Source organism: Sciurus carolinensis, chromosome 7 (assembly GCF_902686445.1).
Source record: "Sciurus carolinensis chromosome 7, mSciCar1.2, whole genome shotgun sequence".
In the NCBI taxonomy this organism is placed as follows: Eukaryota; Metazoa; Chordata; class Mammalia; order Rodentia; family Sciuridae; genus Sciurus; species Sciurus carolinensis.
Genome location: NC_062219.1, coordinates 52,303,637 through 52,319,314, shown reverse-complemented (window position 1 = coordinate 52,319,314; position 15,678 = coordinate 52,303,637). Strand labels below are relative to the sequence as shown.

General features: G+C 32.0%; 1 protein-coding gene across 1 annotated transcript in view; it reads right to left on the bottom strand.

The window, feature by feature from the left end:
- The window catches only part of Rev3l (REV3 like, DNA directed polymerase zeta catalytic subunit), a 178,255-nt gene that overhangs the window by 61,465 nt on the left and 101,112 nt on the right, over positions 1-15,678 (bottom strand). The window contains 5 exon segments of the mRNA XM_047559512.1: positions 3,637-3,746; positions 5,037-5,229; positions 8,050-8,175; positions 9,417-9,499; positions 11,795-12,708. Coding sequence (XP_047415468.1) covers positions 3,637-3,746; positions 5,037-5,229; positions 8,050-8,175; positions 9,417-9,499; positions 11,795-12,708 — 1,426 coding nt within the window.

The window sequence follows — 15,678 nt, the reverse complement described above, 5'->3', positions numbered from 1 at the left end:
TCAGTGTTGAATTGCTTGTTTTATTGATCAATAAAAATTACAATGTTACAAAATTGTCCTATTTTAATTCTGGAATATTTAAGTGGCTGTTGTCAAAGGAATGAGGTACAAACTTCTGTATGAGTATTTTTTTCCCCTATTCCTAAGGCCCTTTGAAAGTATATTATATAATATAAATTTTAATATCTAGCGATCTGCTAATGATCCACGTTACACCACAGATTTGCAGAGTAGCCCTCAAACTGTTAGGAGAAAAAGATAAAGTATAGATTATGCATGTGTTTTTCTCCTTACAAATATGGTATAAATTTCTGAGAAAATGACTTAATAAACACTTAATTTAATAAAACAGTCAAATGGTTATCCAACTACATAAAAATGTCCTCTCATAGAGTGCTACATGAGTGGTATTTCTAGAATAAAGAACAAGACTGTGGTATGATCATGGAGAAGCAAGAAACAGTAACGCAATAAGCAACAATGAAGTAAGGGAAAGAAGTACCCAGAAAGGGAGCCTGGAAAGATCCTAGGGTACTCAAGAAAAGAGAAGTATCCCAACACTCTGCTAGGTCCTCCAACATAACACCCAACACTTTACCATATCTTTGTTGAAACTGACTTTATCATGTTGTCCATTAAAAAACTTCTTAGGGCAATCAAAGATGGTCTACATTTAGTACAGTGCAAACTCCTTGTAAGGCTAGATTTGAGAAACTGGCTCTAAGGATAATCTGTCATGGTAGATTTTGAGGATCTCACTACACATTAAAGAACCCACTATTAATGGCTTTTTAAGTACTAAGGGAGAATCAGAACAGGCATCACAATGTGGCTATGGTCGACTTTCATCTTAAGAAACTGGAAGATTCCTGGAGTTTTCATTACATACATTTCTAAGCATTGTTAGAACATGAAGATGCCAGATTATTGTAAGCCCTTCCCTTTTAGCTCCTTTCACAGACAGTTATTCTAATTCATGCAAACCTCTCAATTCATGAAACATCATGTTGCAAGAATTATTATTCCTGTCAGTTATTTATCCTGTTGTGGCATAAATACTGTTTTTGATAAATGTTTGGAAAGATTTCAATTAAAAAGTTGTCTATTTTTATGAACTACTACTATTCAGAAATGACTGCAGAAAATGAAAACAAAAAAGGGACCCAATGCTTCTCTTGATAGATTCACAGATTTTGTTCCCTTAGAATAATGTGGCAGTTGTTTCAATATTTTTCAGATATACTATGTATATGTTGACCTGGAGGTTCATTAGGCTTTTAAATTTTTTTTTTCCTTTTGGATATATATGACAGTAGAGGCTATTTTGACATGCTATATATACATGGAATATAACTTATTCTAATTAGGATCCCTTTCCTGTGGTGGTACATGATGTGGAATTTCACTGGTGGTGTATTCATATATAAACATAGTCATAGACTTTAAAAGATGAGAAAACACCTATTTCAAGTTCAAAGGCCAAAGAAACTCAATCTGCTTCTGTGAACGTATTTGGTGACCATAACCAAGTCTTACTGATTTGTTCTTTGATTTCTATACTCTATCAGGTTTCTAGTTAAAAAAAAAAACAAGATTGGATACATGGGATTAGTAGTGAATAAAAAAAAAAAAAAAAAAACCTGGAGAATACAGAAGCAGCAGAAGTAGGAAAATGTTTTTCTTTCTTTAGGTAGATGGAGAAAAACTACTTCACAGTTAATATTTTAAATAACCTACTAACATCTGTACAGATGAGATCAGTGTGGTCTAACTCGGGTAGTGATAATGGGTAGAAGGGTAAACAAACTTGAAAATAATTCTGAGGTTAAATAGGTAGAATGCAATGGATGCAGGGGAAAAAAGAGGAACCATAGTTTCAAAATCTAAATTAGGGAGACAAGTGAAAATAAAAATTTATTAATAGTCCAAGGAAATGTGAAAACAATTGTTGACAGAAGATAATGGATTTTATTTAATATCACTTTAGAGTGTTTTTCATATTTACAACCTGAGGAAATAAATATTAAGAATGGAAAAATATACTAGAGAATGATATTGCTAAAGTATATTATTATATTGTTTGCATGTACAAATATGTAATGACGAATTTCACCACTATGTATAACTATAAGGCACCAATTAAAAAAAAATAAAAACAATCTTTACAAGTATGCAAGTATGTAACTACATTTTATCAATTTTTATATTTAGCAGCAGCACTGTATTTTCCCAGTTAACATTTAAATACAGTGTACCAAAAAAATAAATACTATGTATCAGACACCAAGTCGAGTTTTATGTGCATTAACTTATCTAATTCTCATATATATTACTAATTTTACAGATAAAGAAACAAAAGGTTAGAGAGACATATAACTTGCTCATGACAAAAATACAGGGGCTAGCTAACACCAAAGTCTATTTTGAGTAAGTACTCAATGAATGGGTTAAAGAATGGAATAATTATTTTGGAGAGCTGCCTGGACTAATATATAAAGGATATTACAGAACTAATGTTAACTTGTTTTTTCTAATAGGTTTGTTCACTTTATCCCAGTTTCCTTAATGATTAGTATAATTCATTTCTTGGACATTTAAGAAAGTTACTACACTAGCAAATGACCAATAAAATTCTCAATATTTGCAATACCAAGTAATCCTAATGTTGGGATACACCAACAAGGAGAAGATAAGCATACAAAGTACAGGAACTTATAGGATGTGTGCTAGTGCACAAGATGGTATTGATCAAAACCCTCATGTGTTACTTTTTCTAAGCTGTTTGCAGAATTAAATGTGGGCACTATAGCATGTTACAAGTTGATGGCAACCTCTGTGAGGAGATATAAGGTACTGAATATGACAAGATACAAAAGGACAGAAATCTCTTCAGTCACCAGTGCTATAAGTAGTATAAATGGCTTCTCTTTTTTCCTCCCTAGAAGGATGGGTAGAGTACAACATTTTTGATGCTGTCATTTAACTTGATTTTGTTTTACAGAAAACACATTTTTTTGGTTTTCTAATTTTCAAAATGGTTTAAGTTAACCTATCTGGGATTCAATCAGATGTGGAGTTTATAGAATATTACCTTGATTTTTAAAGCAGAATATTGTTTCAGTCTTTATAGGAAAAAGAATTCAAATTTTGAACTCTGAGAGCAAAACAGAAGGGGTAAGGCTAACAAAGGTTCAAGGAAGCTTTATCTGTACATCAGAATCCAAAGAGTATTTTCTAGCTCATTCCTAGCAATGGGCAGAAAGCTTAAGTGAAAGCATTCAATAAGGAAGTTCATGGCTACCAAAAGTTACACTCCTGATAAAATGTAAAAGAGCTCTTATTTATTTTTAAATTAAAATGATTTTGGTTGAAAGTCCTTTTCATAAATTCTGAAAATATTTTAGTAGTAACCATCTAGACCAATTAGCAAACGATTAAAACAAAAGGAAAACAAACAACAACAACAATAACCAAAACCAACACTACTGATACGGTGACTGGCTCCAAATTAGAAACTTACTTTCAAGGGTTAGAAGAGTCAGAGGAGACCTCTTTCCTCTTTCATACCCTCATCTATATTATTGCAATAGCATGAAAAGACCAAACTAGAAAAGACCAGAAAAAAAAAATAATACCTCTTATTATATTTGTAATTTCTTGAAAAAGTGCCTTCTCATCAGCAGCATATGTAACTTCTAATCCTGTAATTCCAGATCTGATAAGTAATGGGCTCTGATATCTGATATCTTTAAAAAAAAGAGATAAAATGCTTATTATAATAACACTGTTATACTATGTAACAGTATTGTATTATATAACATAACTGAATATTATCCATTACTTCTGAGTGATAGTGTGCCATGGAAATATTTCAATAAGAACATAGTCCCCAAAGTAAAAATATAATTAACCCAATATCCTGAAAAAGTTCTTAAAAGGTTTTCTTTTACAATTAAAATTTCAAATTTCATACTTTCAGTTATTCTAAAAAATTTACATTCACAAAGTTGCCCAGATAACAGCATATCACCTGAAAAGAAATTTTATTACGTTGTTTCTATTTTGTTTCAAAGCTAAGAGCTTTGCTTAACAGAGAATATTTTAATCGGTGGTATGTTAGATAACATTTAATCACTACCTCTTCAAGACAAAAAGAAGGTCCTTTTTTTTCCTGATGTTGTGCTTGCCTATTTCAAAGATGTAAAGACCTCCCCATCATGGCTGATTACAAAATATAAAGTGATATCGACTATTTGAAAACTTAATAAATGGCTTTCAGTAGTATGAGTGATCTCAACTACTACAGCACTGATTAAACTTCAAATTCTTATACGGTTCTGCTCTTGCTAAAGACTTCTTTCCTCAATGGGACTGAATTTACTTATAATTCACTTCTCTGCAGTTCAAATGCAAAGAATTACTTGAAATTTATAAAATGCTTGTATGGTATACTTTATAAAGAACCTTTTACCCAAAAGTATATGTATTTTGAAAGAGATATAAGCAAAGTTGAAAATTTCTTAAAAGTCTCTTTTTTACTTAGAGTACTAAACTTCTTAAAGTAAAGAGAAATAATGTTAGTGGCAAAATACCCACAAATGCATACATAAGGAAGATTGTCTACTCAAGTAAGAGATACATAATTATTTGTATTCTATGTGAACAATTTGTATTTTATAAAATAATATTTAGAACAAATCAGATATGCTAATTAGAAATGTTATTAAAATCTTTATATCATATTGCTTATGATTTTTTTTCCTGCAGTGCTAAGGATAGAACCTAGGGTCTCCATTTTGCAAGGGGAACGTTCTAACTACTGAGCCACACACCCAGTCTACTTCCAATTTTTGACAATAATTTAAGCAAGAATAATGAATCTAGGACAAAGCTAACCACAGTTTCCTATCCTACCTGAACAAACATTTTAGAAATGAGTCATGCTTGTTTGGATTAGATTTCTAGTACAGAAATTCTCCCTGTTAAAAGATTCATCCTAGAATGGGCAGGTATATCATTAACAAAATGAATGATACCTTGACTAGAGACTGTCTTATCTTTATCAATCACTATTACACCTGTGAGTTCTGTTTTTTCAGTATCCGGTAGTGGAGTGTCAGATGAGATGCAGTAGAACAGTGCACAGATTGGGTCAAATTCAGGATCTGGTTCTAAGTCTCGTCTAGTTCGAGCATGTAACTCCACACTGATTAGGGTAAGATTTTGTATCTATAAAAGAAAATAAAAATAATATTTTAAAAAGTTTCTGAGAAATTCATACTCAAAGAAGTATGTTTCACTAAGATTCTAAGGAGATGTTCTTAAAATTACAGAAAAATTGCTATAATAGACAAAGCCACAATTTAACACTCTACAGATTCATTAAAAGTACAGATTTTTACTTTCAAAATTAGTTTAAATAAATTCATGTTTTTGTTTTAGAAAATTTGTGCTATAATTTCTCAATGAAAACACTTAAAACTATTTGTCTTAGATATGTGCAATGTCTCTCAATTCCCGTTTAAGAAAGATAATGTCTAGTCAAGTGGTTGTACATTCAAACCAGAGGCTGCCATGTTTTATTCTTTACAGTTACCTAAACTACAGTTGTACCTATAGTGTGAACTAAAAAGCAAGATTCTTTTTTAAAAATTGCTACTTATTAATTTGCTATTAATAAAGAAAAAAATGGGGAGCTAAGAAAAATAACTTTTTAACAATTAACATGCATTACATTTGATAAATAAAAAAATTTTAAGTGGAAAACCTCGCTCCCAAACCCAAACAGAACAAAGCAATCAGTCTAATTAGAAAAGAATGAACAAGTAGAAAGACTATGGAGAACAGCAGGAAGACAACTTCAAGTCACAAGAGTTTTGGAGGTTGATTTCATTAGTAGACCAATTTTCACACTTAGGGGTGTTATTTTAAGCAAACAGAATAAAAAAGATGGCAAGAGAGATTTAATGAATATGACTAAGCAAGATGTAGGAGTAAAGGGGAACAAGGATTCCTTTTCTTCTGCACTGAGTACTGATATGCAGAAGAAGAGATTAGCCTAGGTTAATTGCAAGAAAGTGAGAAGCTCTGGATAGTTTCCTAGAGAAAGTAGGAGTACAGCAAATTTTTTTCAGTTCATTTCCTATTTTGCCCACCAGGTGGTTGTTAGGACTGTGTCTTTGTCAGAAGTGTCGGCAACCACCAGATAACCTAAGTGATTAACTTCAAGAGGACCAATCACTCTGAAATAGGATTGCGCAGAACAACAAATAGAAAATTATGATTTTTAAATAATTAGGGAATAACCAAATATAATGTCTTTTTGCTAAGGTCTATCAATTTTGCTTTAATAAGCACTTTTTGACAAAGTATTTTCTTAAATTTTTAATTGTGGATGTACATTTTATATTCCCCAGTTTATTCCCTAATTTATCTGGGCTTCAGGGGCTAAAATAGGATGGGGTAAAACATAGGAACTATGTGAATGCTAATGAAAAAAAATGCACAAATGAATAAATGAGGGTGCAAAGCTATGTTCTAATCTAATTCTAATAAAAACAAATCACCACTATGGGTGGTTACTAATTTTGTCTTAAGAGCAAAGACATAAAACAACTATATAAACTGACACTGTCCAATAGGATATCATAGAAGCCCCACATAATTAAAAATTTTCTAGTAGCCACATTGAAAAAAAGTAAAAATAGGTTTAACTAATTTAAAAACTTTTAAAAATATAATAAAATAAAGGTTGAAAATTCCTTATCCAAAATGCTTGGGACTGGCAGTGCTTTGGATTTTGGCATATCCCCACACACATATGAGACAGTTATCTTAGTGATAAGATCCAAATCTAAACACAAAATTCATCTGTGTTTCTTATATACCTCATACTCCTAATTCGAAGGTTAATTTTATACAATATTTTTAGTGCATTTGTACTTTGACTGTAACCCAATCATATGAAGTCAGATGTGGGATTTCCTACTTATACACCATAACAGTGCTCAAAAAGTTTAGGATTTTGCATTTTTGGATTAGGGATGCTCAACCTGTATATCTAAAATATTATTATTTCAATATGTAACCAATATAAAAAATTACTAATGAGATACTTTACATTCTTTTACCTACTGATTCTTTGAAATCAGTATATATTTTACATTTATACCACACATCTCAATGTGGATGCTGAATTTTTTATGGAAACACTTGTATATTTCGATTTCATAAAACTCACAGTTGAAAGCTTGTTTTATATGCCTAAATTGTCTTTGACATCCTTAATATGTTTTCTAGTAAATGATTATTGGTTTTTAAATCTAAATTAATTAAAATTAAGTAAAATTTAAAATTTAGTTCTTCAATTGTATAGGCCGAATTTTAAGTTCTCAGCCATATTGCTAGTGGTTGCCATAATGAAAGCACAATAAAGAAAATATGCTCAAATTTCCATCTTATTGCCAGTCAGATATATGCTTTGAGCTTTCTGTAATATGGAGAAATTTGGAGTAAAGATAAATTTACATATTCTTTCCGATCCATATTGTGATTGATACATATTTTTGTAAGATGGTGTCCTAGTCTTTGGCATATGGTTTGTAACATTAAAGTAAGTAGATTACATACAAACTATGTGAATAAATGAATTTATTTTCTTTTATAGCAAGTTTTAATCTACTGAGCCAAACAAACGGAAAATATAAGTAAATCTCACAATTGAGATGTGATATAATATCCTGGTATAATATCAAATAATAGGTTTTGTAACACAATTCTACTATTTCAAAAGTTTTTCTAATTTTAGCTTCTATAAACTAAATTCCAATTATCAGATTTGTAAAAGCTGTGAAATAACAAAATTATCTCAGCAAGTAATAGATGCATTAAAAGTTTTTCTACTTTATATAAATAAAAAGAACAAAATGAAGATTAACAAGGATAGAATTCAATGTATCCCTCCCTCACTAAAAAGTTTCCACACTTGTTCTACAGAATAAAACCTCATAGATAAAAACAGTGCATGTGTCCTTACTGTTGTAGTTTTACCTCATGTAAAGTTTTTGCCTCCTGTAAGTTTTGTATGCTGACTTTGAAACCATAAGTATTATTTAAAGATGGTCCATCAATCTGAGAAGTTTCTTTCTTTGGGGTATTTACTGCTGCAAATTGATTCTATTAAAAAAAAGCCAGAAAGAGATAATGAGCAATCATTTTCTTTCTTTTGATTACTACTTCACACTTAAATAATATGCTTAAGGTACTTACTAATTCTAAAACTTACATCATCTCTAAGTTAAAAAAAACTGTTTTAATGTTCTTTTCATTCTAATAACTGCATCTATGTATATAAAAATATCTGCTACAATCTATAAGCAAACTATATGTTGATCTTTGAGTTTACAAGTCCCAAACACTGAAAGTAACAGTTTTGTAGAGTTGACATTTATACCAGACATTTATCTTGACCCTTCCTGAAAGTAAGATGAGCAAGTACTTTTTTTACAACTACACCAGCTAAAGTTTGTGAAAGATTTGAAATTCTGATACATGTAGTATTGTAGTAATACAATAAAATATTATAAATAATCTTCCTGTGTGTAGAAAAAATAACATCTTTCTCTTTTAATTTTGTAAAATATTTTTCCTGCTTTCTAAATCCATTAACCATTTTTCCCCAAATACTGATTTATATTTACAACCCACTGGTACTTGTTTTTAACATATATAGTTTATAATTCAACAATTTTATAAAGAAATGTTTTAGAAGTACAACTTTAGGATATAAATACTAAAATATGTAGTTAATGATATTTATAAGTTGCCATCATGGAAGTGACTTCCATCATGTATTTCCAAGTACACATGCCTAATGTATGCTTTTTTCACATAACCATATGCTTCAAGGTTACTATGATATTTTTAGTATCTGGTTTTAAAGACAGTTTTAACTTTTCGATTTCAGTAGTAAATAATGTTGCTTTCCTTTGCTATTTAGTGATATAAATTCAAAAAATTAAGTTATATTTGAGGAAAAAAGTAATAAACCAAGAAAAAGGATATATTTTTGGTGGGATCAAAAATCACTTACTTGAGCTCTGTTGTCATTGGATTGTTCTGATTTTGCCAGTAATCAGTTAATGTATTTGTATCCTCATAATCCACATATGGCTATCATATTCACTTTCTCTGTAATATGTGTATTTACATATAAGAATCTTTTAGATCCCAACAACAAAAAATAAACTAAAAAGTAGGCAATTTCTTGTTGTCTCAAAGATACAACGTAAATAACGATGCAAAAATATAAGTAATAAAAAATTTTAATTGAGACATGAAATTATTAATTATCTAACTGAAATCTAAAAATAAGACTGGATCTTCCACTGATCTGTAAATATGTTTAATATAGTTACCTTCACTTGTGTTGTTAAGAGTACTCTTCTAAGAGTGTCAGTATTACTTCCTTTCTTATTACTCAACTTCTGGGTTTTTGGTTCTGTAGAAAGAAATTTCATTTTTAACTTGAACATTGAAATTACCTGCTTCTGTTTTTTAAAAAACTTCTGCTGTTCCAAATAGTTAGGTACCATTTTGAGTACTGTCCTATAAATTCCCCCAGAAATTTCATAATTTAAAAATAAAACTAATTCAAATCTGATCCCCTCCAAAATAACTTAAAATTTTTGCACTCTTACATACACTTAGGGTTTAATTATTGAGTTTTTTTTTTTTTAAATCTCAGTCATTATTCTTGGGAATCAATTAATCACTTATTTATCAAGTATTTATGATGAAGAGGAAAAGACATATTCCTTGCTCTCATGGGACCTGGAAAGAATCAGAAATTCACCATACATATAGAAAAGTGATATTAAAGTACTTCTCTTTATCTGCAGAGGATACATTCCAAGAACCTGTGGAGGTTCAAACCTGCCAATAATACTGACCCTATATGTATTTTCCAATTCATACAAATCTATGACAAAGTTTAATATATGAATCAGCACAGTAAGAGATAGCTAAAAATAGAAATAGTTAATAATTATAACAATACACTGCCATGAAAGTTTAATGAATGTGGTCCCTTTTTTCAAAACAATTTCTTGTACCTTCACCCTCTTCCTTCAAGGAAGCACTTTATGGCATATTTGAATTCCCAGCATTGCCATTCTTGCTCTTTGGGGACATTATTAAGTAAGGATTACTTGAACATAAGTGCTGCTATTCTGCAACAGCTGATCTGATAACTGAGACGGCTACTCAGTGACTAAAGAGAGGGCAGTGTATACAGCAAGAATGTGCTAGGTAAAAGGATGACCCACATCCTGAAAAGGAGAGTGTGAGATTTAATAATGCTATACTCAGAATCATACAACTTATAAATTGCTTATTTATATAATTTTTATTTAATACTTTTGGATTAAAGTTGTCTGTAACTCAAACTGCTGAAAGTAAAACTGTTCATAACTGGGATAAGTATGATGAAGGGGAACACAATTGGCAATTTTTTTTCTGGTCAAGGTAAGGCTTCTTTGAGCTGAAATCTGAAGACCAGTAATCAACTAGGAGTGGATTAGGTATTTTTCCTAATTACTGGGCAAAAGAAAAGAGTGGGTAAAAAGGCTAATACAGAAGCCCAAGAAAGAGATAATGACAATTCTGAAGGAGATCAATTTGGGTTATTTAGGAGATAAGTGATAAAACTACTTAATAGATTGAACACCACAGGTTGGATATTTAGGGAATGAGGTGGGTGCTACAAATAAATTGTTTCTGACTAATGTAGCTGACTAAGAGATGGCAGTACTATTAATCGAGATAAAGAGAACTGCAAGGAGACCAGATGGATTTCTGTGTGGGCACGTATATGTGTTTATGAGGGGGTTAGGGAAGTGGTGATGAATGTGTGCAGTAAGACTGTGAATTAACTTCAAAAATATCGATCTTGTAGTGCCTTTGAGCATTCAAGTAGAAATGTCCATTAGGCAGTGGGACATAGTGTTGCAGAGCTTAAAAGAGAGCTCTGAACTGGAAATATAAATTCGTGAGTTACTTATTTTAATCCTATGAACAGAAATTAGATCATTTAGAGAAAAAATATAAAGAAGGCTGAAGGTCAAACCTTAATAAACTTTTAACACTTAGATAATAACTGAGAATAAGTTTCAAAGGAAAGCCAGTAGAAAGAAACAGAAGTAGGATAGCCAACGGAAGAAGCTCCAAGAAGGAAGATCCATTCGACAAAGCTTATTTTGAAAGGTATGTGACAAGAAGACTAAAATACATCCACTGGTTTCAGCTATAAGAAGTTATTCAGAATCTTAACAAAAAGCTGTAACAATAGAATGATAGGGGCACAATTTAAGTATAGAGTGAATGAACAGGAAACAAATAAATGGGGCTGACAAATTAAGATAAACCCTAAGAAATTTGGTTTTGGAGCTGCCTGAAGATTAAAGGTCAAGAGACCTTTTGTTTTTATTCTAAAAGGTGGAAAGAGATTTATTTGTATGTTAAAGTGTGTGTGTGTGGGGAAATCAAGTTGAAAAGAAGGTAAAGTTTCTAAGAGGGCTCCTATAATTCATCCAGAAGGTAAGAATACAGTATGAAAACAGAAGTAATTTCACAGCAAAAGAAGAAAAAGTTTAAATATGATGACTGTAAGACATGATAATAATCTACTTGCTGAGCTACGATTTCATGCAAACAGCTGATTTTCATTATAGTCTAATGTTATCTTCATTTCTAACTATGAAATCATTTGGAGTCTTTCCATTATTTACACACTTACCTGTTGATAAAGGGCTAAAGCAAGTTGCTTCAGGAAGCCTTTCCAGATGTTTTCTCTTTATAACTGGTGTACTATGAAGGCAAAGTGATTCACATATCCCAGTTCTTGCCCTAGCATTAATTGGAGATATCACCAGAGGCTCCTGAGACTCACTGCAGGGACTTTTCTGTGTACTATCTTTTATTGGCTTTATGAAGTTTTCAACATCCAGGGAACGTAGCTCATCTACTGGTGTTGAAGGTCTATCATTTCCATTTAATGCTCTGGAATCTAGGGGTGTTCCTTGTTGCCAAGGGGGAATTACTGGGGAATCAGGAGGGCTATAACTAACATAATGGTTATCATCATCACTTTCATCTTTCTCAGGATTATTTGCAGAGGCAACAGGTAACAGTGTCTGACTTTCACTTGCAGTTCGACTGCATCCTGTGGTTGGTGCTTGTAAAGCAATCCGAGAGATATCAATATCTTCCTTAGTATGTACTGTAGTGGGATGTATATGTGAGCTTGCATCCAATTTTGGAGACACTACAGGTTTGTCATCTGGGTTAACTAAAGGGTTAAAGTTCTCAACAGATTTTACAACTCCAGTTGGCTCAGTTTTAGGCAGCTTCTTAGAACGTTCATATTCTTCTTTGGCTTGAAGCCAGGCTTGAACCAGTTGTCGACTTGGGGCACATTTGCAAGGCATAATCACAATTTTTTTATCTTCAACCATTTTATGGCTATTATTGAACCCTTTATTGACAACTGCTTGGCCATTACGAAGGGGTGACCCTGGTCTTGGATTCTGAGTCATTGCTGAAAACGCTGTTTTCCATAGACGAAGTCCTTCCAAGGAAAAGTCTCCCTCAAACTCAGCCAGATCATTTGGAAGTCGAGTTTCTACGGTGAGGAGCCGTCCACCAATCTCCCTATAAACAATATATTTTAGAAAAAAATGTTCTGTTTCAAAAATCAATTACCAAAATATTTAATTTTCTGAAAATTTAAAAACCCCTTTTGGAGTCTTAAACATGCCCATTTGTTTCTTCCCATTCAACCATCCCCCACTTTTTAAGAAGGAACACTCTCTATTTAGTTTCAATATGTTTTTCCTCACAATACATGACCAGCAAATTAATTTCCTTTGGAAAGTATCATTAATAAAAAAGAGAGAAAGTATATTTTATTTTGTTTTAGTGCTCCATGAAACCTTTTTTTCCTTTAAGGAGATGACACAAACTCATCAGATCCCTTAATTCTACTAATCTTAAGTAACTTTTCAATGTCATCACTCATGGATAAAAATCACGAAGTCATTTATCATTTAGACTCTATATCTCTTGGATTTTATCTATAGCCTCTTTCTATATTCTCTAATACCTATGATAGTTTAGCAAGACCAGTCAATTCAAACATACCTTAGGTCTCCTTAAATTCTCTCAATCATTAAAAAATAAAATCACATGTTGGAAGTATAGCTCATTGGTAAAGTGTGCATTTAGCATGTGTAAAGCCCTAGTTTCAATCCCCTGTGCACACGTGCACGTGCATGCGCGCGCGCACACACACACACACACACAAATCATCATTTAGCACCTTCCCTGCGCTTTCTCCCCACCTATGTAAAAAATTAGAAACAGAATTATTGCTGTTGAAGGAACTTAGTGTGCATGCCATGTGACCATACCCAATGCTAATACTGATACAGAGGTAAAAATGAAGTCAAGAATAATAAGCATGGGTAAGGTGTGGTGAGTTTGCTTTCTTTTATATTTTCAGCAGCAGGGTAAAAATTTCACAATATACAATAATTTTTCAGCAATCCTACTTCTAGGACTATAATGAAAAACTTAAAAATACAAAAAACACTTAAGAAAAAGATACCACACAATTTATATATATAGGCAAAACAGGAAATAGCCTTTCTGTCTAATAATATATATATGATAGACTATTAAGCAGTCATTAAAAGGATATTTCAAGAAATTCAAATTGATGCTTTAAGAAACTCATAAATTTGAAAACACAAGTATTAAGTCTGAACATAAAACTGTGACTACACTAAGCACATTTCACAAAACAAAACAAATTAAAAACTACATATTTCAAAAAAGGAAGAAAGCACATCAAGATATTATGGTGGCTAACAGTAGGCAGAGAAATGGGGTGACTTCTATTTCTTCGTTTATACTTCTACATTTTCTATATTGAATACAAAGATTTTAAAATACTATTCCACAAAAACAATAGTTACTGTCCTTTTATTTTAGCTAGAGGACAAGTGTCTAAGTTGGGCAATAATAACTAATGGCAATACAAAGTTAGTAATGGCAATACGAAGTTAGTTGCCATGTGATCATGGCAAGTTTGTTAACTAAAAATTAAAATACCATATATGGCTAAGATAGGAAAAAATAGTTTACCACTATTATTAATAAAGTCAAAGCTCCCAAATAATGCAAACTAATGTCTAAGGAACATACATTCATATATTCTAAAAGTGAAACAGAGAATCCCATGTGGGTACTAAATAAAACTGCTAGGAAGGAAAGGAATGTTTCTGCCTTATACTTCAAGTCATCAAGAGGGAAGGGAACTTCTTTATATTGCTGATTGTTTATTTAAATTAAAAAAAAATTTTTTTGTGGTGCTAAAGATTGAACCAAGGACTTCAGAAGTGATAGGCAAGGGCTCTCTACAAGTGAGCTATATCTCCAGCTCTCACCACTTTCTTAAATGGAATCCTACAGGAATTATTGTTTATGTATTTACTGGCATTCACTGTGTAAAATTTTTAAAAAAGACTTTCTGAACTAACTTTACAGTTGTTTATTTTAATTCATAGCAAAATTGAAAGAAGCATACAGAGATTTTCCATATTTCCCCTGAACCCACACACATGCAGAGCCTCCTCTGTTATAGTGGTTCAAGTGTTCCTACTGATGAACCTACACTGACACACCAAAATAACCAAACTCCATAGTTTACATTTGGATTCATTCTTGCCCTTATATCTTATATATTCTTTGCCTTTGGACAAATACATAATGACATGAGTATATACTGTGTGTGTGTGTAACTAGGGTTAGGAATATACTAGTGCTAAAGGTCAGTGCATATATGCAGTGTGGTCTCTGCCTCATTTGGCTCTTCATAACTATTTTATCATTTAAACTAAGCAGGGTCTGCTTAGCCATCTCTACCATTTTCCTCTACTTCTGACTAGATGGCTGAAATGAACTGCCTCTCTGCAAATGGTTAAGTATAGCTACTGAGGCAGGATCAAGAACTATCATTTAAACCTCCGGATTAAGTCACTTTCTCCAATTTAGCTCTTTTTTTTTTTTTTTGCGGTACTGGGGATTGAACCCAGGGCCTTGTGCTTGCAAGGCAATCCAATTTACCTCTTATCAGATATTCCCTAACTTAGTGATAAAGGAGGTAGAGGATAAAACCTCAACCGCTGTTAATTATTCATCTATTTGCTATTTGTCAATCACTTTCCTGAAAAGACTTAAAAGAAAGAAGAGATAAGAGGAACCAAAGTCCATCTACAACTGTAATTGTATAAACTAAAAATAAGACTCAAGATACTGGAACCACATGAAAAGGTAGTGGTTTATAACAGATACAATTTAAAATAACCTTTAATTATCATAAGAGTACTTACGTAATAATATGTATGTTAAATATGAGTACTTATCTAACAATATGTATGTTCATTGCTATGATTTGGATCTTCAGTGTAACCCAAAGAACTTGGCAATATTGGGAGGCGGTGAAAACTTTGATAAGTGGGACCCAGTGGGAAATCTTTAGGTCATTAGAGAGGTGTGCTCTTGAAGGGGACTGTGGGGTCACCGTTTATTCCTCTTCCCTTCTTTTCCTTCCTGGTCACG